This window comes from Suillus plorans, assembly GCF_016647745.1.
Source record: "Suillus plorans strain S12 chromosome Unknown HD556scaffold_1, whole genome shotgun sequence".
NCBI classification, from domain to species: domain Eukaryota; kingdom Fungi; phylum Basidiomycota; class Agaricomycetes; order Boletales; family Suillaceae; genus Suillus; species Suillus plorans.
The window spans coordinates 750,331-772,846 of record NW_024537385.1 but is presented as its reverse complement, the minus strand read 5'-3'; the positions used below and the strand labels follow the sequence as shown (position 1 = coordinate 772,846).

Below are 22,516 nucleotides of genomic sequence, written 5' to 3'. Positions count from 1 at the left end.
CAAATGCCATGACCCTATCAAGCAAGAATTTGCCCACTTATCCATCAAGGATCATTTGCGACCAAGCTGTAATGATGCTGGATTGTGAATTGTTAATGCGGCCCCTAATATAGAACATAGTGAACTGCATAGTGAATCTGTTCGCTATCCTACACAAAACACAGTTGGAAAACATATTGCATCACTGGTTTTTTATATATACTGTTGTAAAGTTGTAAGGATGGCCTGTTGAATCATAAGGGACGATTCCAAGATTGCAACATGTGTGGAAGGGCACTCTTCTGATTTGTTGATTTGACAGCAAAGGACTCATGTGTTCAAATTATGGGAAAGATTTCTAGCTTGGAATGGCGGATGAAAACTTGATTCAGCTCAAGGTCACTCAAGGTCACTACAATAGTACTATTATTGAAATCAAGCACGACAATTCACACTGTCATGAAAGCTGGCTTAATTTTCGTACGCAAGTGTCCAGTACATACAGTTTGTGAATCCAACTTGACATTTGTGAGTACTACTACTACATAACAATGGTACCTATTATATTCCTACTTGACTCATATGCTCCGACAAATCCTCAACACATGTCCAGATACTATCCTCGCTGGAGGTTGATGACGGCGTGGGTGAAGGTAAGGAAGGTGGAGACACTGCAGCTTGAGAGACATGTGGGGGCCAGAAATGCCCGCCCACAGTAGGCCATGCCTCCACAGTGCCTTCGTTATACTTCCTCATGTAGAGGCCCAGAGCATCCGCCCAAGTCTCTTTTCTGACCTGGATGGCACCACTAATGCCCAGTGTGCGTTCAGCAACATCCACCCTAAAATCAAGCAGTACTAGTCAATAGAAGTTAGTTAGTACAAGATTGGTCACATACCAATAATAAAAGATGCCAACCTCCTGGCCGATGGTGATGATCCAGTAGGCATTGGGTTCTTCATCAGGATGTGGCGCGAGAAGTTCACTGGGGTGAGGTATGGGTGGGACGTAAGTGACCACATTGACGGCAGTTGCATGAGATGGATGATGAGATGGGGAAGTCATGGGAGAAGGTGAGGATGCATGAGGCTGGGAACCGGTGTAGAAACAACTATACCGAGTGGGGCTATACGAAGATGGCTCCAAACTGATATATTTGTGTTGTGGTCTTTGCACTGCCTAGTCTGCTATACTTGCCTGATAAGTGCGTTCGACCCAGGGGTCTGCGGTCTGGGAATAGTCTTGGGGGTAAGTGAGTGATGTGGGGTCAATAGTCCGAGCGCGGGAAACAATGTCCAAAGGTATAATTACGATGTCCGATGCAAAAGCGTCGGGTCCGATGTTTTCGGGGTTTCGGGTTATCGGGTTCGGGTTCGGGGTGTCGGAAACTAATAGTAACGCTATAGCGAGCGTCGGAAAAGCGAGCGGTATGCGTGATGACAACAATGATTGATACGGATAATGAAAGAGCGATGATATTCGCAATATCAACTAAGAACTACGAAATATCGGGTTTGACCACTAAGTGTCGGGGAACTGCTCCCCTCTACTTGGATAATGAATAATGCTCGAGGTCAGTCCAATATATATGTAAGTACGTAGAAATGCGGAACCCGTAGGCGAAAGTAGCGGCGGAGTATTTCGGATCCGAAGTACATGTAAATAAACATGAGGCGCTGCGGACTATGGGAAAACATGTAATAGCGCTGGCTACGACGTGAGTAATGTGCGAAATAATGAACTACACACCTAGTGGGGCTAGCAAGACAGGACGGGACACAGATAGGACAAGTGCGCGGGAAAACATCGGGTCCGATGCGGCCTAAACGTCGGGTTGGCGGATTAGCGTCGGATAACATCGGGAAGTGATTAGCATGTGACGGGTATTTGACGTGTACTGTAAAATAGCTCGATACGAGCCCAGCGCCAGCTCGTGTCCTACACCGGAGGAACAAGACATGGTGACTATTTCTTCATTAGTTGTAGCTGTAAGTGTGCTGGTATACGTGATTGTGTCAAATGAACAATCTAATATAGTACATTCAATACATCAGCTTCATGTAGTCAGAAAAGATAAAATGTTCACACACCAGATAATGTCATGGCCTGCAAGAATCCTTCTAACCCACACATGTGCCTCCTTGAATTGCGTGATGAAACTGACATGTGTTGCGCTGCTGTGTTAATGTTGCTGAGTGAATGAAGTTTGACAGACATTTGACAAAGGTATGACTCACGTGATATCCTCGTGTATGTTGTGTTGATCATAAGTGTAATAACGCGCTGTACAATATTTCCGGGACACACTTATAGCAGGTGTGCTGCTGTTTGAAAACTCACCTCTTCCCTCAAGCCTCAAGAGCTGGCACTGCCACAAAATGTCAAGCAAAGGACACCATCGAACTCGACTCACAACGCTAAAGGTCTGGCAGTTGAGCGCGAGGCACAACAAACAAGGTGTCTGTATCTACACCAATGAAGTCCTCGGACCCAAGGCACTTGCCTCTTGTGCTGTCAAAACATGTGAGCAACAGCGCACATGTCTTCAAGGTATGTGAAATGATTGTTTAAAATTTGCAGACTTCGGTTACTCACTCTTTATGTAGCTATGTCAGCAGAAGAGCGCCAGAGGCTCAAGGCTCTTGCAGATCAGTGGGCGCATTCGAGCCCCAATGCATTTGACACATGCGACAACAATGTGATGGACTTCAAGAACATATTGACTGGTGCTCACCCGATAGACATCAGTCATGCTGGCGGTGAGTTTCAGGACCTCGTGCGTGAGATCTTTGGAGATTTCTGGACACCATCAGTCTGATCTATTTATATATTGAACATTTCAACTAACCTCTAAATGTGTATAGTGAGACAAGGCAACCCAACAAATGAGGACGCCGTGAGGATCACAGGACCCGACAAGATCGTATCCAGCGTCACATGGACACATTCCTTCAACAGATGCCTGCATTGACTGACGCCTACCTGGCTTGGAGTCTCAAACAGGCTAAAAAGGGTGTTATGAGCTTTTTGAAGTTCTTCGACACTCAGACCCTCATGCTCCATTAGACCCTAACTATGACGCTTGGAATCTCAAAGTTGTTGACACATTCTGTAAGTCCTTGTTTACATATATTGTACTATTTGCTGATTCACTGCATAGACGCTGAGAATGTCTTGTTAACCATTGCATCAACGGATCGTTTCGTGGCTTCTGCTCTTATCCACCATGGTGTAATACCCTGTTCCCCTATATCTCCATCTGTGGCTATCTCCATAGATGCACTGGAGCTTTATTGTGTTGCCAGGTTGCACAACCCGCATTTTTCGATACAGGCATATGTTAAGTCAATCTGTGATTTGCATGGGGTGAGTTTTTTTTGCTATTTGGGTGCGCATATCTAACCAGCCATTTCCAGACCATCTTTCATAGGTACCTGTCTCACCAATTTTTGATTGCATTCAATCTTTACCTTCACATCCACACTCATGTTAACTCTCTCGTTGACATTGCTCTGGGTCGAAATGCTGTGGACTGGCACCTGAAAAACACATGCCCCTGCTGCACCTATGAATTGGAGGACGATGCACCAATGTCATTCAAGCTCCTGTACGCTATGGACGGCAATGACTCACTGAAGAGAGTATCGCATCAGCTAATGGGCACCAACGGAGATCATACAGGCCCTTCTATCGAACTTCCTACAACCCAGCGAGTCAATGACAATTGATACCTCCTGTGCAACTACATAAACTCATGGGCCAACGCTGCAGAAGCTGAGGGGCCAACTGATGACGAGAATCTCTGTGCTGGCCATTGGAAAAATATGGACGAGGATAAGACTAAGAAGACTTGGGGGGTGTATGATGAAACAGGGATCTTTATTGCTGTTTGTCAGCATGGTTTCTATCTACTGATTGCAGATATGGTGCAGAGTGGAGAACGGTAAGTGCCCCCTCCCCTACTTCACTTTTTCCTTCTGAATCTTGTTTTAAAACAGTGCTAAGTATCCACTTGCTGTGGTAGCCAAGCTTCTCAACAGTTTTGGTGCTGGTCTCGGTGGTGGGTATGATATAGGGTGTCAGTTCAAGACCACCCTCGACAACAGCATTTTAGGTCCTCAAGCTCGCGCACTCCATCATTCCTGCCTTGTGGGAGCCTTCCACGGATATGCTCATCAACGAATCTGCCAATTGGACCACTTGGCAACGTATGTTGAAGGTCTGGGCCTGGAAGACCTGGAAACCTGTGAGCGAACATTTTCGAAATCAAACGCACTGGCATCAACGATCCGTTATGCCAGTGTTTTTCACCGTCAACAACTCATATCAGTGTACTTCCAGCATAATGATGAATTCGATGTCTATCCTAATCTCAGTGGGTTGACATGACTTCACGCAAACTTCGACTGACTCGATTTTTTAGGAAACTTCTTGTATAATCACTATAGGCAGGCACTTGATATCCTTGAGAACAGCCAGATCAACCTCTCAAGAGTCATGCAAGATCTCAACATCACAGATGTCTCCATGTTCAACCAATGGATCACCGATGAAAAGGAGTACCTACAAGGTCTGAAAAGTGAGCCGGAACAAGAGACACTCCAGATGGAGTATTGGCAGAAGCTAATCCATCTCGCGGCAAGCCAGTAAGTTCTTTTTTCATGATCTATAGCTCATCAACATTGAATATGCCAATAGAAGCAACATGGACACGATGAGGTCCATTTGGACATCATCAACACCTTCAAGCACCTCATTCTGCGCATCAGATGCTGCCACGACTCGGAGACTCAAGATGACACGGAGACACGCCCTTGAGAACTTCGAGAAGGACCTGCAGGTGGTACAAGACCTGGAGAGCAAGCTTAGAGTGACTCAATGCTGGATTCCTAGCACTCCCAAGTGGGAAGATGTGGGACAATTGGTTGCAATGAGGAAGTATCAGCATGCACTCGATGCTCTAGAGGGCCTTGTAGTGGCTTGCATATTTGAACTGACAAAATTGAACCGCTCAGGAACCAGTGCATTTACTTTTCACTGTTTGGTTTATTAATTAATTTGATTCAGGTTACAAGTTGCGCAAGCACATCGCAAAGGCCTTACAGACACGCTCCTCAACCATCCGTTCTGCCTTTGATCGTTACAATGCAGCAGCATTATCTCTAATGCCTCCTTGCAGAACCCTGAGATGGGATGAAGTCATCGAGTACGTGTTCCTTGCTGATTTCAACCTACTACGTGATGCCCGTCAGGATATCTCGCAGCGTCCTTGGGCAACACCAGCTGCTCACCAAGCCACAGACCTCTATTTCAAGATGTGTCATGCCAAGGAGGAGGTCCTGCACCTCAACAACAAAATCCGCCGCCTGGTTACATACATCCACAACGAAGAACACTACCTACAAGACTGTTATACTCAGCTTGAACCCTCTTGCCCTGCACTAGCCCACCAGATCAGCCTGTGACATCTGGTTCGTAGTAGAGCGAACGCACACCTCCTACAGCACATGGCTGACATTGCTCGGCTGCAGGGGTTCAGTGGCTCAATCAATATTGGCGAGTGTACCAAGAAGTCTCTTGGGGACAGTGCCAGCATCCTGCACGCTCAAATTCCTGATGAACTCAATGTTCTGCAGGACTTCAGGGAGTCTCCCTCCTTCAGAGTCACCTCTGACAGTGCCGACATGCAGGACAAGCTGGAGGATGAAGATGATGACACAGTGGCTATTGAGGAGGCAGCGGAGGCGTTCCACAATATCCTCCATGTCTCAGCAGACTCATGAGCATTGACAGGCCCAAGCTCCATATCTTCAAGTTTCGATACACACATTTTGCCTTATGTAGACTAGCTATTATGATCATTTGCATGTATACTGATCCATATGAGCAATACTTTCCTTTTTACAACTTGTCCGAAGCAAAACGGCCAAGGGAATGTCGAAAACGCGAGCTCGCTGTGGCAAACAGCGAGCTCAAAGGTTTCCGGCAGGTGCCGAGCGTTGCCGAAGCCAAGAACTATGTCGGTGTTGATATTAATAGCACGCAGTCATCAATTCTCATAAGTCCCAAGACAACCTTATCCAGCAATTATCCATCCGAGCGCTAAATTACTCGATCACCCTCTAATTAGAGGCACACAGCCGGTCCACAGGTACCTCTAATTATAAGGCCTACGCGGGAGCCACAGGTGGCGCGGAAAGCTGAAGTAATACTGCGCACCGTCTCCAGTATTGTCGGTCCTTGATCACAGCCGATCATTAGGTTAACCGTGATGTGGCTGGCAGGACAACCAGGTACTATCCCTTCCGAGATCGACAATGCCATTGTACAGCATGTTACATAGTAAACCCGGTTTCAAAGTCACTGAGCTCGACCGACGACGGTGAAGCAAGAGCGCGGATTCAACGTTCAGTATTCGGTATAAGCGAGCAAGTACGTACGGTATTCACTAGTAGACATGTCTACAAGTACGAGGGTGACCATTAGTGCTGTAGGTGACTCGGATGTTAAGACCCGGAGCACGTACATTGTACGTATGTTGCCCGTACGCATGCAAGTTCGATGATCAGAATAGATTGTGATGGAGGCCTAGCTATATTAGCAGAACTGATAAAGGGTGCTGCGCACAACACTTCCGGTATTGAAACTCCGTCACGGCACCAAGTCACATTTCTGCGTGACTTTGGCAAGTGTGGTTGAACTTGTTTAACGTTTAACCTCTGTCAAGAACTTTTGTGCAAGTAGCTACATAGAAAAACGAGTTTTGTCAAAGCGCCGATTGCACCGGAAGGAATAGCACTACATTGTACGGTCCATGAGTTGCGGCGCGCACAATATGATTGGATTGCAACATAGTAGTTCCTTTAGAAAATTAATATTTGACCGTAAATGCACCGACACAACCAAAATAACAGTGGCTGAACAGCCTCCAAGTTGGCAGTGCAAACAAACAACTGGCACAGACGAGTCGTCGGTTCTTAGGCTCCTATGACCCTAGGTAATCCAAACAGTGTTCTGCAGCACAGTTTCTGAGCCTACTTCTTCGCGTCTCGTTCAGCTTCCGAGTCACTGCGGACTTTACTAGGCTTTTGAAGATGCTGACGGGCACATGTTTTTCGGCAGGGATGAGCGAGATGACGCCACACACGTTCAGTGGCTCGACAAGCTACTACCAGGCTATGGGGGCTGTAGTCGGAGACTCGGACACGAGCAACTGCTCGATCATTTACTAACTCGTTGGATATACTGCTCCCCTTCCATCAGAGAACTCGCGAGTCTCCCCAGGGTGCTTTACGTTGATTGTGGTGGTTTTCCGACGTTATACATGGCTTTATATGACTTTATATATAACAATCCCATGAGTCAAGTTCGACCGACCGAAGACAGGTAACGAATGCAAAGCAACATATGACCATGTGAAAGCACCGTAATCAGCATGTTTGATAGCGAGAACTCATCAGTTCATTGACGTCACTCAACTCAACGAGCTTTGAACGTCGTCCTCGCCTGCACCGCGACAGCCAGTCATATCAACCAGCGCCCATGTCAGTTGGGTACGTGGGAACCCAGCCTATCAAACAACCACAAGCGTATCTTTCACATCTTTCATTTTACATGTCGATGTCAATTAGTGACAAGTTCCTCTGATGTTCCCGCAAGTAAACATAACTTATGTGTGGGTACTGCGGATATGGGTCTGTTATCCGAGTCTATGTATGGATGCATTAATGATAGGGCATTTGAGCGGAACGATGTCAATTGAACTGACAGTTGGTCGTGGTGATAAGGTTTGATAGACATTGAACGGAGCCAGCTTCCCATTGGGTGTGCCCAATAGAAGGAGGTCGGATCCGTATGAGCGAGATTCTGGCTCATTCTAATTGCGGCCAGTTCGGCATTCGGCAAGTTGTTTCGAGTTGAAGCTTGAGGCCTAAGGCTTGATGCGGAGTGCGAACGCTTTATCAATTTGACCGTTGTGCCATGATCCGTTACAGGAGATACCAACAAGGACTAAATCCGTGAAGTAGCATGTAGCTAACGCTAACTAGGGTTCAGCATATCTCCTCATACAGTAGAATGTACATCTTACGCACGAGCATTAGTGACTCGGAGATGACGAGTTCGTGGAGCAGTTGGTTGGTGAGAGGTAGATGTGTATGATCTGAGGCCCAATTTTGGAATATGATATGATTGGCCAGGCAGTAAACACGATCAAGAGGATGTCACATGCAAAACGTAGTTCGAACCTCCAGTGTACTTAACTATGACTCCACCTTTGACAAACGCTCATTGTGCCTTGGTACACCAACATTGAGATCTCCTCAGACATCGTCGCAAGTGATGAGTTGAACTTTGTTGGGATGAAAGCTGAGACGGAGCTGCGCCCAATAGTTGTTTGTGTCTTCACCCATCGAAGGAAGGCAGGAAACAGCCATGATAAAGCCCCGCCAGAAATTTGGAGGACACACCGAATGGGTCCAGATTTACCAAGTGGATAACGAATGATGACTTGTTCAAGAGATGGCTCGCTTCGGATACGAAACTTGAAGAGGAGACGACTTGCGGGACGGGAATAGCGGAGTACGGACCATAGCGTTATATCCGGACGGGAAGAAAGTGGTTAGCGGAAGTGATGATAGTGGAGTGAGGTTGGGACATGCAAAGTCATCGGGAGACGGACGAGGCATACAAAAACAGTGAGGTCTGCGCGTTGGGATCGAGATGGCCGGAAAATGGTATCCAATCGAGACTGGGCACGGAGTAGAGGCAGTTGTCTACTCACCAGACATGACCATGTTCGCGACTGCTGGAGGCACCTTCACGATTGCTGATACCGGGGTGCACCCGGACAAAATCTGGGATGCGAAGACTGGCAAGGAGCTCGTCGCCACTCTCAAACTTAAAACACACCAGTTGTGTGAAGTGGCCAATTGGACCCAGGATGGAAAAAGAGCACAAACATATGCAAACATTGTGTTGCATGGAGTTGACCTTATGCACTATGTTAGGCTTTAGTGTTGCGGCTGTGAGCAACGCTAGGGCGAATCAGAATCATCGTCTTCTGTTATCGTAACGCTACCATACCTCCTGCAGGCACCGTATTTCTCAAAGGTGCTTAAACACCTATTTAGCAGGCGAAATCGACATTTCAACTGTGGAGGGGGTGATAATAACCTCCTTCCGTGATCAATTTCGGGTGCCTCGAGCGAGCGATCCGCATTGAGCGCACATTGATCTTCATCGATGTTTCATCGACATTCATGATGGCAAATTAGCTGGCGATTCTGGCCGGCTGAACAACTGTACAGTTTTTAAAATTTTATCTTACATTCGGAACATCTCATCCAGCTCTCATTCTCGGAGGTCAAGGCTTACAATTCGAACACAGTCCAGACAGGTTCAAACGGTTTATACGAAAACCAGAGAACTATGAACATTGAACCTAACTACAGAGAACATAGGTTGAACCAAACGAAATGTGGACCGGGCCCAGTAGTTAGTTCCGAAGTGTCCGAACCCGGTCCAGACGGTTTATGAATCGGACATCAGCAACTTCATTTGTGGAGTGCCGATTGCGCCGGAAGGGAAATACCAGCATTCTGTCAAATTGAGAAGGTGCGCCTTTCTAAACGCAACGCCTCAGACACCACAGGGGTTAACCGGTTATCACTCACCGCCTCTTGTCCGCCATGATCTCCTACAAAAGGCAGGCCAACATCCCATCTTTTCCCTTACTTTTATCCCTCCTCCTTCTTTGACTCCAGTCTTCCAGGAAACATGGCTCTCAACTCTCAGGGAATCCTTGCAGCGGTGACCATCGCAATGTATATTCCCTTCCTGTTCATTTCCCTCAGGTTGGTGATGAAGTACGGCATATCGCGAGGTGATGGTTGGGTCTTGTTGTTGGTGTTCAGCATCAGTAAGTTGTTTGATTTATTGCAGTCATAGTTTTAACCCTGTTATACCTTCAGTCCGAATATTGGGAGGTGCTTTGCTTGTCGCAGCTGAGGATATCACGCCCGCAAACATTTCACTTTACATCGGCGGCTATGCCCTAGAATCATCTGGCCTGTCTCCACTGTTGCTTTGCACGCTGGGTCTGTTGCATTCAGTGTAAGTTCATCCAGTTGCCATTTTGGATGGAATGTGCTGAATACTATCATAGGTTCCTAACACCCGATGGCTTTTCGAGATATAATAGACAATTCCGCCTTCTTCAACTCCTTGGCACGGTCGCTCTCATTCTTGTCATCGTTGGTATCTCCGAAGAGTCAGGTTCTAGCTCAAGCTCGAGTGCAAACACCATGCGCAGGGCCGGTGTCATCCTCTTTTGTGTCTTATACATTATCCTTGTCGGCATTTGCATCTTTCTATGGACACAAATCCACTTTGTTTTGAGATATCGCAAGCAGGTGAGCTTTCCGGTGCATCGTCATCTATCTGACTTATTTTCTTATGCCTTATCTTTAGCTCTTGAAGGCTGTCTCCATCGCACTGCCATTCCTGGCCATTCGGACGCTCTACAGCGTCTTGTCCACGTTCTCTTCAGATTCATTCTCGGTAACCGGAACCACCGAGCCCAACACTAGCGACCTGGCAAAATTCAATATTTTGACGGGCGAATGGCAAATCTACCTCGTAATGGACATGCTCATGGAGTATGCCATTGTGATCATCTATTCTGTTGCAGGCATCGTGCTTCCCCTCAACGAAGATTACAAGTCTGCAGATTCATATCAAGATGAGTACCCCTTGAGTAAGCCTCAGATGTCAGCACCGAGGCGCCAGTGAATGAGAGTCGTGTCCAGTAATGAAGCGGTTAATGGATTTAATAATACCATCCTAATGACACATCTGTTTGCGGGCTCACTCACCACCCGTAAATATGAATACGATAGACGTAACCGCGGCTCTAGATTGAATTAGCGCTAATACAGTACGCACCTTTACCAGCCATGCATCTAGTAGGCACATACAAGTACTTATGTCGATGAATGGGATACTTACATATGTCATGCAGTTCAAAAGTTAAAACTTGTCCGATATTTTCTTTGACCTCTTAATTCACATTTAATTACCTGTCGACATGACAGTTCGCTTTTGGGCCTCGTGAACGCGCTAATGTAACTTTAGCTAAAGCACCAACAGAAACAATGTGCTTCCTTTCTGAGCAACACCACGCTGATTGAATTTCAATAATTGTTATGCACATCGATTCTACGTGGCCACGCGCGGGCGCCGACTACTAGCTGTAATCCAAGAATGCCACATTCATTATCTCAATGAATATCAGGCCTGGCCATCTTCAAGACATCACACCACTGCGATCCGGACTGTTTGGAAGCCACACTGCCTTCATCGCTAAAGCCATGTAGTAATATTCACGCGTGGAGATGTTATATGTAAAGAAAGATGGAACATCAGGGTGACTATTATCATTGTTTGCGAAAGTTCTGGTGGTAAGAGACACGGTAAAATGTACGTCTTGCGCACCAAATGAGTAGCGAGCATTGGCGAATCGGAGATGACGGGAGTAGTCCGTGAGTGAATCATTGAACATGCACGGCCCAGCTATGATCACAGCTTCCTCCGATCAACAATGGTGGATATACAAATTTCCCTTGTTTTTATGCATACAAAGCAGGATCCTATGTATGATACTGGTCACGTTGGGTAATACGCAAACCGTCGTATCAGGCATACAATCTCTTCGTGTACCTGCAGAAAAAATCAGCGATACATTGCAATGGGATGTCATCATTACTCACGAATGCAACCCATGAACACCCCCCTCCACCTGAGCACTCGGCGTCCTTACTTCGAATCTAACACGACCCTCCTTCACACCTGCCTGCAACTCTGAAACACTGCGAACGCCAATATCCTGGAGACTGTGCTGGACACCGACGTGTAGGTATGGAACAAATGCCTTGACGCTGCCCTTGTCTTGGACGTCACCTGACACACCTTGAGCTACTTTGACAGCGGAGGACTCGGAGAAATAGCGCGACGTGGCGGCATTCTCGTGTGGCTTGCTCGAAAGGTGTGGAGTGTGCTTCGTGGAACCAGGCTTGCCATTGACCTGACCAGACGCGCCAGGTCTACCCTGCTCCATAGCCTCAAGACTACCCATGCCTCGGTAGGACTTCACACGCTTCCCATCGTGGTAGAAGTACTCTCCCGGAGCTTCTGTGGTGCCTGCAAGAAGCCCTCCCATCATCACAGCGCTCGCACCAAGCGAGAGTGCCTTGACAATGTGCCCGATATTGCTGATACCACCATCTGCAATCACCGGGATACCGAACTTGGATGCAAACTCGGCAACAGCAAACACAGCTGTGGCCTGTGGACGACCAACAGCCATGACCTCCTGCGTGATACAAATGGAGCCGCTACCCATGCCGACGCGGAGAGCGTCTGCCCCAGCAGCGATGAGGCTGGCAGCTTGCTCACGAGTGACGACGTTGCCTGCGATGACCTCGAGCTTGGGGAACGTCTGCTTGATCCATTGAATCATGTCAATCTGAAAGATGGAGTTGCCCTGCGATGAGTCAAGTACGACAATATCAAGACCAGCCTCAACGAGAAGCTTGAGGCGCTCTTTGTCGCTGGGTCGTGTGCCGACTGCAGCTGCTGCATATAGCTGCTTGCTGTTAGGATCCTTACTAGCAAGTGGGTAGTTTTGGTTTTTGAGGAGGTCAGAGCGAGCAAGGAGAGAGATAAGACGACCTTGGTCATCGACAATGGGGAGTTTGCCCTTTTTGGAAGAACGGAGGATCTGGTTGGCCTCTGCGAGCGTGACACCCTGGGGAGCAGTGACAAGAGACTTTGTCATGACTTCGCTGAGGAGTGTCTGAGGCGACTCAAATTGTACGTCGCGTGAGGTCACGATACCAACAAGTTTAGCTCCCAGGTGTCCAGTTTCTAAAGAATTCGCATTAGTTTTGATCACACGAGCACAATAAACAAAACAAAATGTCAGATGGCCAAAGAAAATGATATCCGCAGATCACAGGTGAAACCCGTTACTCGGAAGAACGAAGGTTATTGGTAAATGTATTCATCAAGGAGACGCAGGTGAAACTCATGACGCACCTGTAATAGGAATACCACAGAAACCAAGACGTGCCTTGATATCAAGGACATCTGCAACCGTGTGATTCGGAGAGAAGACGACAGGATCCGCGATGAAACCATTCTCATGCCTTTTGACGGCTCGAACCATAGCGGCTTGAGATTCGGGAGACTGATTATGATGAATGACACCGATGCCACCCAGCAGCGCGAGACTGATGGCCATGTCAGTCTCTGTAACGGTATCCATAGGACTACTCATGAATGGGGTTCTGAGAACGACATTACGAGTGATTTTGGTGTCAGTGATCACATCAGAAGCAGGGAAATCGATCTTCCCGGGAAGCATAAGAAAGTCGTTATAAGTGAGGCCGCCATGGATGCGGGAATCCATGAGATCCTTGACGGAGAGACCGTCTAAGCATTGGTAAGATGCTAGATGGGCGACGGCGTCTGAGGAAGATAGGACAGTTGTTTTCGATTGGGCAGGCATTTTCAAATCGTGGAAGTGGGCAAAGCCTGTAAAAAAACGCGTGACGCTTATATAAGCGAAAACCCCTAGGATTGGCCGAGTTTTTTTTTCTCAGCATGAGGCGCGCGAGTAAGCATCATATGTATAAACTCATTTGATATCACATTGAATGTCATGCATGATGATCAGATTAATATTTGGGTGCGTAGTACAATATTAAATATTAGAGGCTAGGTGTGAGTTATACAGTCTAGGAAATCATCACGTGAGGACACGGCGAGCAAGAGGCGGGCTCACCCTTTCCTCTTATTTGCAGCTGATCAACCCGCCATCAATACCTCCATTCTCGACTATACAGCAATTTGCACAGTGGCAATTTTGAATGACCTCCACAGTGCGGTCTTCGGAACAGTGAAACAAAAATGCATTGCCGCTGTTATAACCCGCGAGGTTTCCGCACTCATACTGTCCTGCAAATATCTTTCAGTCGAGCGAACTTATACGGTATCATTGAATCTCATCAAGTGACATCGATTCGGGTCTCGGGACCTTCGAGATTGTCACCAGAGACTACTGCAAGTAAAGGAACATCTTGAAGCGTCCTAGAACTAATGGTTCTCAGAATTTGCTCAGAATCATGCTTATCTGAACCTTTTGATGCCTCCTATCGAAAAAGTGGCCTTGAAGTGTGTAAGAGTCGTGCTAAGCCAGTGAGTTACATCGCATTGGTATCAGAGATGCAGACGCTGCTCAACACTGAGGTGTTTGCGACCCACCGGCATTTTCTTCTGTCTATCTTCCAATGCCCGCCGGAAAAGGGTTCTGATGGTAGGAAATGTCTTTTTCAAAATTTCAAATTATCAGTATACAAGTCCCCGCCACCCATCCTAACAGTATCCAAAACGGCCCTCACCAGCTCATTCCATAACTGTCTCACAATCGAATCACCACGTGCTTCCAATAATCTCCTCCGTACCAAGTCCGCAGGCATCTCTAAGCGTCGCCATCTCCGAAGGATCAAAGACAGTAGGGCGCTTGACCAACAAAACGATTCGCTCTGCAATGCACAATGTTGTCCCGACATCAATCAGCCCTCACAGAACCGCAGACTGCAACTGATACTCTCAGCGTGCAGAGAGGATCCTGTTGAAGGGGGATCGCCACGGAAGATCTGTAGTTTTTGTTCTTCGTCTGGTTCGCCTGAGCAGCAGCACAATCGTGGAGGAACGCATGATGTTGACATGACGTGGAAGGTTATCTATAGAAAAGCAATCCACAGAACCAAGATACATAAGGGATCACATTCTCAAGAAATCATGCGTGAGCATGCAACTTCTAAGCCCAATAGTCTAAGTTGGTGTCGAATTATATGACGACGCAGGCGTTCGGGCGCTCGAGTCTGGTACAAGTAAAATAGTATAGTCGGGAGATAGACGAGATTGTGATAATATGATGAGTTAGACATCGAGTATAATTCTAAATTTCCACTACTTCTTGCTGAGTGCTTGAAGCTGGACGAACTCGTAATAATCTCCTCTCCGTGCAAGAAGTTCGTCATGGGTTCCGGATTCGCTGACTCTGCCTTCCTTGACAAAATGTCTGTGAAGTAGTGAGAAAATGTTCCGGAGTGACGATGATCTCGATTGACTCACATGCAATCAGCGTTCTGGATAGTCGAAAGGCGGTGGGCGATAGCAATTGTGGTGCGACCTTTGGCAGCTTTGTCAAGAGCTTCTTGCACTACCTTTTCTGAGTTTGAATCAAGGGCTGATGTAGCTTCATCGAGCAGAAGAACTTTTGGGTTCCGAAGCAGTGCGCGAGCGATTGCTATACGTTCTGCATCATGCTTTCAGCGCACAAAGAAGGATGTTTGCCATGAATGATACACACGTTTCTGACCTCCAGACAGCTGGGATCCCTTGCCACCAACTTCGGTATTGAACCCGCTAACATTATCATGTTAGTAAACCTCAAATTTTCGTGGTATTAATGTCTTACTCTGGAAGTGATTGAATGAACTCCAGTATATTGGCATCACGGCAGGCAGCCTCAATCTCTTCTTGCGTGACCTCAGATTCTGGTCTGGCGGCACCGAGCAAGATATTGAAGCGAATAGTTCCTGCGTACAAAGTCTGCAAGGCAAGCAGTCAGCTCTCTCTACCAAGAGATCAATATCACGGCCGTATTTACAGGTTCTTGTGACACGAGTGAAATCTGCTGCCGATATTCTTGGATGTTAAATTCATCAATAAGCTCTCCATCGAGCGAGATCCGTCCGGAAAGCGGATCGTAAAAACGCTCTAGTAGTTGGATGCTAAATGGACTCTTAGCAGCCTGTCTGAATACAGTACGATGGCGGGACTCACACCGTGCTTTTACCGCAGCCGCTAGAGCCGACTAAGGCAACATAGGTTCCGGGTTCGACGGTAAGCGTGAGGCCACGAAGAACTCGGGTTCTGGGACGGGTAGGATAACTGAAATGAACGTTCTCCAGTTGTATGTGACCCTTGATAGTCTTGCTCGGAATACTTTTGCCTTCAGTTGACTCGGCATCAATCGCAGGAGTTGAATCAAGGAGCCTGATAGTTGCGTCGGCGGCCCCTTTGGCCGATGAAATGTCAGGCACAAAGGCAAAGACATTACCGGCCTGCATTGAGGAAAATACCGTGCTCTGCAAATGCATTGTTCACTTCAATAATGTCCGGAGGTCGACAAAACAACCTTACCACTAAAGTAATGAAGAATGATTGTGTGGATATCTCCAGCTGCGAAACGAGTGTCGCGCCATACCAGACGACTAGAGAAATCACCCAGAAACCCATGGCCTGAGAGAGTGCATACAGCAAGTTACTCCAGAGCGCTGTCCTAGTGGATTTTCTGATGGGTCCTTCCAAGCTCCGTCTGTACATATCAAGGCAGTGCTCCTCTCGGGTCAATGATGCAACAGTGCGAATGGCTGCAGCAGCTTCGCAGGCAATCTGAGCAGAGCTTTCTTGCGCTTTCTTGTTCTTCTGATCTTTCAGAACAACTACTTGCTAGAAGACGTTTAGCACGATGGGAGCTTATCAAGCAGGTCACGTACCAAACGTATATAGCCACCGCACACCAGGACAGGAATACAAGCTAAGTAACGACAAATTTTGTAAGAGAAATGCGTAAAATGGAAAAACGGGACACACCCATGCCAACAATAGCTGCCTTCCAAGCGTATGCAAAGCCAATCACCAAGCCAACAACTAGAGTTGCGATAGATTGGATGATTCTAACCAAAGTCAGTCATTACACCACTTTGGAATGAATGGTGATACTCACGTTCCCAGAGTTATACCAGCAAGACCATTGATCCTCTGGGGGTTTTCGCTCAAGTTTGACGTCAGAGTGCCAGTCTTATGTAGAGTCTAATGAGGAGCCTGTACGAACTGGAGGAGTTATAGGACTCACACTGTTCTTGTCGTTGTCAAAGTACTCGACTGCCTCCATGAGCAAGAAAAATAATGTAGTGATTGGGCACTCACTGTCTTGTCGGAGGATAGCTTTGAAGCTCATTGAACGGAGCTTGGCAGTCAAGACAGCGGCAGCAGAAGCAAAGAAGTAGTTCTGGAAACCCATACACAATGCGCATAGAATGGCAAGGATGAAAAACCTGGCTCGGGATAAGCACCAGCGTGATCTCGGGGAAAATATGAACTCAACCAGAGAGCATTCCGGTCGCCTTGGTAGCTTCGCTCAGAATTTGTGGTCGCGCTAAAGCCGGAAACTGCGTGCCCTGCCAATAGATATCAGGATAAATGGCATCCATTTTGATTGACAACAGGACTTACCATAGATTATGCCAGAGACAGGATAAGCGGCACCGTTGCCTGCGGAAACGCATGAGCGTAACTGATAATATATGCTTTGCGAACTTACATATGGCAAAGAAAGATCCAATGAAGTATCGGCGAAGCCCTTCAGGGTGAAGACTAGCAATTCGTCTCATCAAATAAAACAGACCGTAGGCTTCCTCTGGAGCCTGGTCCCCTACATTCTCCTTTAATTGACTGGCGACGTCGCTTCTGACAGAGCGAATAGTGCTCTTCCGTTCGAGGAGTTCTTCTGACCTTTCCAAATCTGACTCGTCGCCTGACACCCCTGCATCCAGATCATCTTTGTCACTCTCGCGGAGAGATTGAGCTGCGACGAGACGAGAGTATGCGCCATTCTCATCTGCCAGAAGTTCCGCATGAGTCCCTCGCTCCAGTACGAGTCCCTCGCCCATGACAAGTATGCAGTCGGCATCTTTAACCGTGGACAAGCGATGAGCAATGGTGATGGTAGTTCGACCGGCAGCTGCCTTGTCCAGAGCATCTTGTACGATTACTTCTGAGCGAGTATCGAGGGCACTTGTGGCTTCATCAAGGAGCAAGATCCGCGGGTCCGACACAATAGCTCGCGCAATTGCGATGCGCTGTTTTTGCCCTCCCGACAAAAGAAAACCTCGCTCACCAACCATAGTGTCATATCCTTGTGGCAGGTGGCTAATAAAGCTATCTGCATTAGACTTGATGCAGGCTGCTTTGATGAGTTGAAACTTCTCCTCATCAGATGCATCCTCGTATTGCGTGCCAATGAGACCGTGTGCGATGTTCCCCCTGATAGTCGTCGCGAAAAGCACAGGCTCTTGTGAGACCAGACCGATCTGAGAGCGTAACCATTTGATATTCAACTCTCGCAAGTCAATTCCGTCAAGCGTAACGGAACCACTCAGCGGATCGTAGAAGCGTTCCGTGAGAGATACGATCGTAGATTTACCAGATCCAGATGCGCCAACGAGAGCAGTGGTCTTGCCAGCCGGGAAGGTGACGTCGACGCCTTTGAGAATTGGAACATCCGCGCGAGACGGATAGCTGAATTTGACTTCCTTGAACGTAATCTCCCCAGTGACTTTTGAAGGCTTTAGTCCTCCTGGATTTGCAGAGTCGATATCAGGGACACGCTCGATCGTAGCGAATAGTTTGACGGCAGCACCACAGGCACGTGTAATGGCTTTAGTAAAGCATGATGAGAATTCCGAACCAAAAAGTAGGACTACGATTACCTTGTAATTCAGGCGCAAGTATAGCAAGAGATAATGATCCGGTTAAGATTGCAAAGAAGACATTTACAACCTGTCCGGCGTTGGCTGCCAACCAGTGTCAAATGCTGTTTCACGATACAGAAATAGGAACAGACCTTGGCCCTCATTTATGAGGGTAGTTCCGAAATCGAACGCGAGCGCATATCCAGCGTAGTTCACGAAGAAGAGGCAGCCTAACCCCACACCTTGCGAAATACTTGCTTTGGCATTAACAACGCGAGTAACGTCGATGTTCTTATCGTATATTCCAGACAATACTTTTTGTGTCCCGAAAGCCTGTGCGGTGCGAATCGTGGATATGACCTCTTCAGCAAGACTACCTGCCTCAGCAACATGCTTCAAGGACAATCTGGTATTGAACGGAGATCATAAAGCTTCAGGACGAACTCAACAGCAAGTACACTCACTGTGTGTATTTGGAGAGACACTTTTTCATGACACCGCCTATGATTATGATGCACACAATCATGGACGACAATGCAAGAGCGAGACGCCATGACCGGACAAACGCAATAATAAAGCCAACGACGAATGCGCTGATGCAAGTGACTGCAACAGTGACTTTTTCGGATATCCCCAGTTGTACCAGATCTATTTCAAGTTCGACCATCCGCCTTTGAAAAGTACAGAATGACTTACGAGTGTCGGTTTGGATGCGTGTCGCAACCTCTCCAGCCCCCACATCATCAAAATAGGCGATTTCCTGTCTAAGGATGGCCTGAAGATATCTCTCGCGTATTCTTTTCCCATTAGCCTCTGAGGTATAAACCCAGGTGTACATATATATATACGTGGAAACAAACATCGCGATACCTGGTACGAATTCAGGTCAGTACTAAGTCTGATTCTTATTTAATCAAGAACTTACCAAGATAAACGAGATAAGAAGCATCCAGGCTAGCGCTATGAACGAACGTGGACGCAGCAGCATCTAGTGCGGCCTGCGCCTGCTCAATCACGTTCGTATCATTAGACTGTAGCGATTGATAGTACTCGTTCTCTGCTGAATTAAACGTGACGAAATCTTGGGTCATGTCGCCGAATACTAAAGTCATCAGAGGCTAGGATAGGAAATAAGAAGATGTCACTCGCAAATCTGAAAACTCACCTGCGAAGCACCAGCAGCAACAGCAAAGATCATGCCAAGAAAGTCCAACATTATTTCAAAGCGAGTTGAATACCTGCGTCGGTAAATTATGGTGTTCGGTCAAAAAAGTGGGATGATCTCACCGGAACAACGATAAGAATGGCGCAGAAACGGATGTGTCTGCTGCCATTGCGTTATCGGCCTCGCTCTCCATTTCCTTGGATGCTTTCTTGGCCCAAGGGAGAAAACCTCGGATGCCCTTTGAATCCTTTTCCATGTCCAGAGTAACGTGCTCTGGGGGTGTGAGCTCCTTTGAAACGGCAAGTTTCTTTTCGTCAGCAGTGGCTGGAAGGCCCTCCGACGTATGGGACACAAGTAAAGTGGGTTCTGTGCCCATGCTTTTGAGCGTGCTTTGAGTTTGAGTTGACCCATCTGCAGGGAATCCATGAGTTTATGTAGGTCACTGAAGCGGTTCCGACGCATCGGTGCGGCGTCAACGAGTCAAATTCGGCATACTATTAAGACTGCCACGGTGCCTTGCGTGAGAAGTGAGGAGCCTGTGGAAGAATTAATTGATGGGGAACATGTACTTACCTCACGTAACTGCAGCCAAGTTAACAGTTAGTTGCTCCTTCTTCCTAGTACGCGAGTCACATGTATGTACCATACGGTAATATGGCAACTTGCCCGATGCTCATTGCCTTCCTTATCACATCGTACACGCATGTCGGAACGACGTGGCTGAAGCTGGATTTTATTGTATCAAGTCTTCTTTCTGAAAGCATCGGAGCATTCCATCGGACTGTCTTGCTTGAAGCTTGAAGTCCATCCGATACATGCATGTTTTCTAAACGTGAATTTCGAAACACGAAGGCAACTCAATCATTTGCCAGCCATGCTTATGTCATCCCGCTGCCAGTGGATCCGACTGCGTGACTCTTCGTAGTGACTCACTGCCACTAGTACTAGTGACTCCTCACTGACACTTGCAATATTAAGAGTAGTAATGACTCACAATGTTCCGTGTTAGTCGTATCAATACTACAGTTCGTCAGCGTCGTCACTGATAGGCATGTCCATTGAATAGCCGTTTACATGATGAGAATACCTTCAAAGTATCATCCACACTCAATAACACAATTTCTACTTGCAATCCCATTCAACTCAGACTGGACGTAACTTACTAGGTATTTCCGAGCACCTTCGGGCCAACAATACAAGTACTTTCGTTTGGCCGCGAATTATTTTACCCTCCTTTGCGTTTTGGTTGCCTTAGTACTTGAACGGCTTGTAACTGTTAGGAATACCTTAAACCTCCACTGCACCAAGTTTTCATACAAACTCGAAAGGAGTGTACATCGTACACAAGAGGTCCTTACAGTAAGATTCGGTAGGCTAACAATGTCCCACAAGGACCGATGGGATGTGATTGTGAGCAACCACCTTGACAAGGATGACCGGTGCCTCAAGACTGGGGTACAAAGTGTACAGACTTGAGCTCGCATTCGACAGATACGATTGTAACATACATGCTACAAGCGCCGTACCCTATACATGAAAAATGGCTTTAAGCTGAAATATTGGACGCACATATCTGCTGATCTGGCGCAATCATTCACAATGACGAACCTTGACATCACTGCTCACAAGAGGTGCGTCCCATCGGTTGCCGATCCTGAGTTGAAAGAAACAGAACGGTAGGCCTGCGTAGTTTCATTTCTCGGGCGGTTCTCGACTTCGTGCCCTGGACGTAGGACACAATGGTAATAGAATTGCCTGTGACGCCGCCTTTGAAGTCATCGACTTCAGCACTTGTTGACATCGAAAGAATGGATAACGACGAGACGAGGATCGGATGGGACTGGAAAGGTATATGCTTTACAGTATATCGTTTACCGCCAGCGACGATGTATTTCAGTTGCGCAGATATCGCAACGACAAGTGATCGGTGACCGGTGACGACTCGGCCACCGTGCATGTTACAAGAATGAGTTCATCGTTGGATTGTCCATTCCATCGAGGACTCACCTTTGTTGTGATTCAACTAAAAGACCAACTTCAGCAGCTCTAAGATATCGCATCCTTCAACTGAGGGAGTTGTCTCTAGGACTCTGGACATCAGCCCCTAGTGAGATAAAAATGCATGACTGGAAGAAGTATTGAGAGTTCATGGTGATTTTTCGTCAACCGAGAGACACAATAATGCATGTCTTACGCACCAGATGCGTACGATCATCGGCGAAATGACGACCACCTTCGAGAAGCAGTTGAGTGGGAAGAGACAGGTTTACACTGCGTTGGTTCCATATTAACGAGGACAGCGGAGTGAAGTCGTGTCAGGCGATTTCGAGCCTCGCGAGGATAGTGTCAGAATCATATATATTTCCGCCTCCAACCAGTCTGGTAATGTAGATACTACCCTATAGTAGGGGCATAGTGCTGTGCATCACTACGATGGATCACAGTGTATGGGTCAGTGTTGGCTGAAGCACCAACATAAGAGGCGTGGAAATTGCGGTGGTTGGTATCAGTGACTGTAAAGATTCTGGATAATTTCCCGTGTATTGAGACACGGTAAAATGTATGCCTTGCGCATGAGATGTGGTCGAGCATTGACGAATCGGAGATGACGAGCGCGTTCGAGGACAAATTGGCTGGGAAAATATGGATGTATGATCTGATGCATTATAATTACGATTGGCCAGGCAGTAAAAACGGGGATGAAAACAGTGAATGATGGAATGAGAACTCGTGCCCACAAATGAGGCTTGGGCGCTTCAGCTGCGCA

At 47.2% G+C, this 22,516-nt stretch overlaps 6 protein-coding genes across 6 annotated transcripts; 3 read left to right on the top strand and 3 right to left on the bottom strand.

Annotated features, from left to right (window-relative positions):
- Positions 1-540: 540 nt before the first annotated feature.
- Positions 541-1,044, bottom strand: HD556DRAFT_1302380 (uncharacterized protein; the record flags this gene model as incomplete). The annotated part of the gene is made up of 2 exons (XM_041299491.1): positions 541-820; positions 878-1,044. 2 exons carry the CDS (start codon positions 1,042-1,044, stop codon positions 541-543), a joined length of 447 nt encoding a protein of 148 aa, XP_041167641.1.
- Positions 1,045-2,587: 1,543 nt separating this feature from the next.
- HD556DRAFT_1428189 (uncharacterized protein) lies at positions 2,588-5,444 on the top strand (the record flags this gene model as incomplete). The annotated part of the gene is made up of 8 exons (XM_041304691.1): positions 2,588-2,738; positions 3,140-3,345; positions 3,396-3,692; positions 3,759-3,922; positions 3,978-4,354; positions 4,403-4,625; positions 4,678-5,000; positions 5,047-5,444. 8 exons carry the CDS (start codon positions 2,588-2,590, stop codon positions 5,442-5,444), a joined length of 2,139 nt encoding a protein of 712 aa, XP_041167640.1.
- A 3,931-nt stretch (positions 5,445-9,375) lies between these two features.
- Positions 9,376-11,123, top strand: HD556DRAFT_18389 (uncharacterized protein). Its single transcript, XM_041309827.1, has 4 exons — positions 9,376-9,898; positions 9,951-10,092; positions 10,145-10,391; positions 10,450-11,123. Exons 1-4 carry the CDS (start codon positions 9,757-9,759, stop codon positions 10,768-10,770), a joined length of 852 nt encoding a protein of 283 aa, XP_041167639.1. The 5' UTR covers positions 9,376-9,756; the 3' UTR covers positions 10,771-11,123.
- Positions 11,124-11,184: 61 nt separating this feature from the next.
- HD556DRAFT_1317059 (IMP dehydrogenase/GMP reductase) lies at positions 11,185-13,476 on the bottom strand. Its single transcript, XM_041301178.1, has 3 exons — positions 13,075-13,476; positions 11,748-12,903; positions 11,185-11,697 (listed from the first exon to the last, which is right to left on the bottom strand). The coding sequence occupies exons 1-3, from the start codon at positions 13,445-13,447 to the stop codon at positions 11,673-11,675; spliced, it is 1,554 nt and encodes a 517-aa protein (XP_041167638.1). The 5' UTR covers positions 13,448-13,476; the 3' UTR covers positions 11,185-11,672.
- A 208-nt stretch (positions 13,477-13,684) lies between these two features.
- Positions 13,685-15,231, top strand: HD556DRAFT_1317056 (uncharacterized protein). Its single transcript, XM_041301177.1, has 3 exons — positions 13,685-13,726; positions 13,775-15,124; positions 15,178-15,231. The coding sequence occupies exon 2, from the start codon at positions 14,137-14,139 to the stop codon at positions 14,896-14,898; it is 762 nt and encodes a 253-aa protein (XP_041167637.1). The 5' UTR covers positions 13,685-13,726; positions 13,775-14,136; the 3' UTR covers positions 14,899-15,124; positions 15,178-15,231.
- Positions 15,005-20,580, bottom strand: HD556DRAFT_1317052 (P-loop containing nucleoside triphosphate hydrolase protein). Its single transcript, XM_041301176.1, has 23 exons — positions 20,323-20,580; positions 19,872-20,264; positions 19,750-19,822; positions 19,510-19,702; positions 19,281-19,454; positions 19,049-19,232; positions 18,737-18,990; positions 18,603-18,686; positions 17,435-18,550; positions 17,347-17,385; positions 17,219-17,291; positions 17,041-17,168; positions 16,967-16,995; positions 16,838-16,911; positions 16,705-16,787; positions 16,608-16,648; positions 16,252-16,560; positions 15,892-16,196; positions 15,716-15,839; positions 15,524-15,657; positions 15,416-15,471; positions 15,178-15,361; positions 15,005-15,124 (listed from the first exon to the last, which is right to left on the bottom strand). The coding sequence occupies exons 2-23, from the start codon at positions 20,123-20,125 to the stop codon at positions 15,013-15,015; spliced, it is 4,023 nt and encodes a 1,340-aa protein (XP_041167636.1). The 5' UTR covers positions 20,126-20,264; positions 20,323-20,580; the 3' UTR covers positions 15,005-15,012.
- Positions 20,581-22,516: the final 1,936 nt, after the last annotated feature.

What these genes read in the sequence shown, in the direction of transcription:
- HD556DRAFT_18389 (XM_041309827.1), top strand. Translation starts at nt 9,757, where the DNA reads ATGGCTCTCAACTCTCAGGGAATCCTTGCAGCGGTGACCATCGCAATG. An exon ending in CTGGGTCTGTTGCATTCAGT is followed by an intron (nt 10,093 to 10,144) that starts GTAAGTTCATCC and finishes ATACTATCATAG; the next exon opens with GTTCCTAACACCCGATGGCT. An exon ending in TTTTGAGATATCGCAAGCAG is followed by an intron (nt 10,392 to 10,449) that starts GTGAGCTTTCCG and finishes CCTTATCTTTAG; the next exon opens with CTCTTGAAGGCTGTCTCCAT.
- HD556DRAFT_1317059 (XM_041301178.1), bottom strand. Translation starts at nt 13,447, where the DNA reads ATGGATTCCCGCATCCATGGCGGCCTCACTTATAACGACTTTCTTATG. An exon ending in CTGTGGTATTCCTATTACAG is followed by an intron (nt 12,904 to 13,074) that starts GTGCGTCATGAG and finishes CGAATTCTTTAG; the next exon opens with AAACTGGACACCTGGGAGCT. An exon ending in GGTGTTCATGGGTTGCATTC is followed by an intron (nt 11,698 to 11,747) that starts GTGAGTAATGAT and finishes TTTTTTCTGCAG; the next exon opens with GTACACGAAGAGATTGTATG.
- HD556DRAFT_1317056 (XM_041301177.1), top strand. Translation starts at nt 14,137, where the DNA reads ATGGTTCTCAGAATTTGCTCAGAATCATGCTTATCTGAACCTTTTGAT.
- HD556DRAFT_1317052 (XM_041301176.1), bottom strand. Translation starts at nt 20,125, where the DNA reads ATGGGCACAGAACCCACTTTACTTGTGTCCCATACGTCGGAGGGCCTT. An exon ending in ACTTGCGCCTGAATTACAAG is followed by an intron (nt 18,551 to 18,602) that starts GTAATCGTAGTC and finishes GCTTTACTAAAG; the next exon opens with CCATTACACGTGCCTGTGGT. An exon ending in GGCAGCTATTGTTGGCATGG is followed by an intron (nt 16,649 to 16,704) that starts GTGTGTCCCGTT and finishes GTCGTTACTTAG; the next exon opens with CTTGTATTCCTGTCCTGGTG.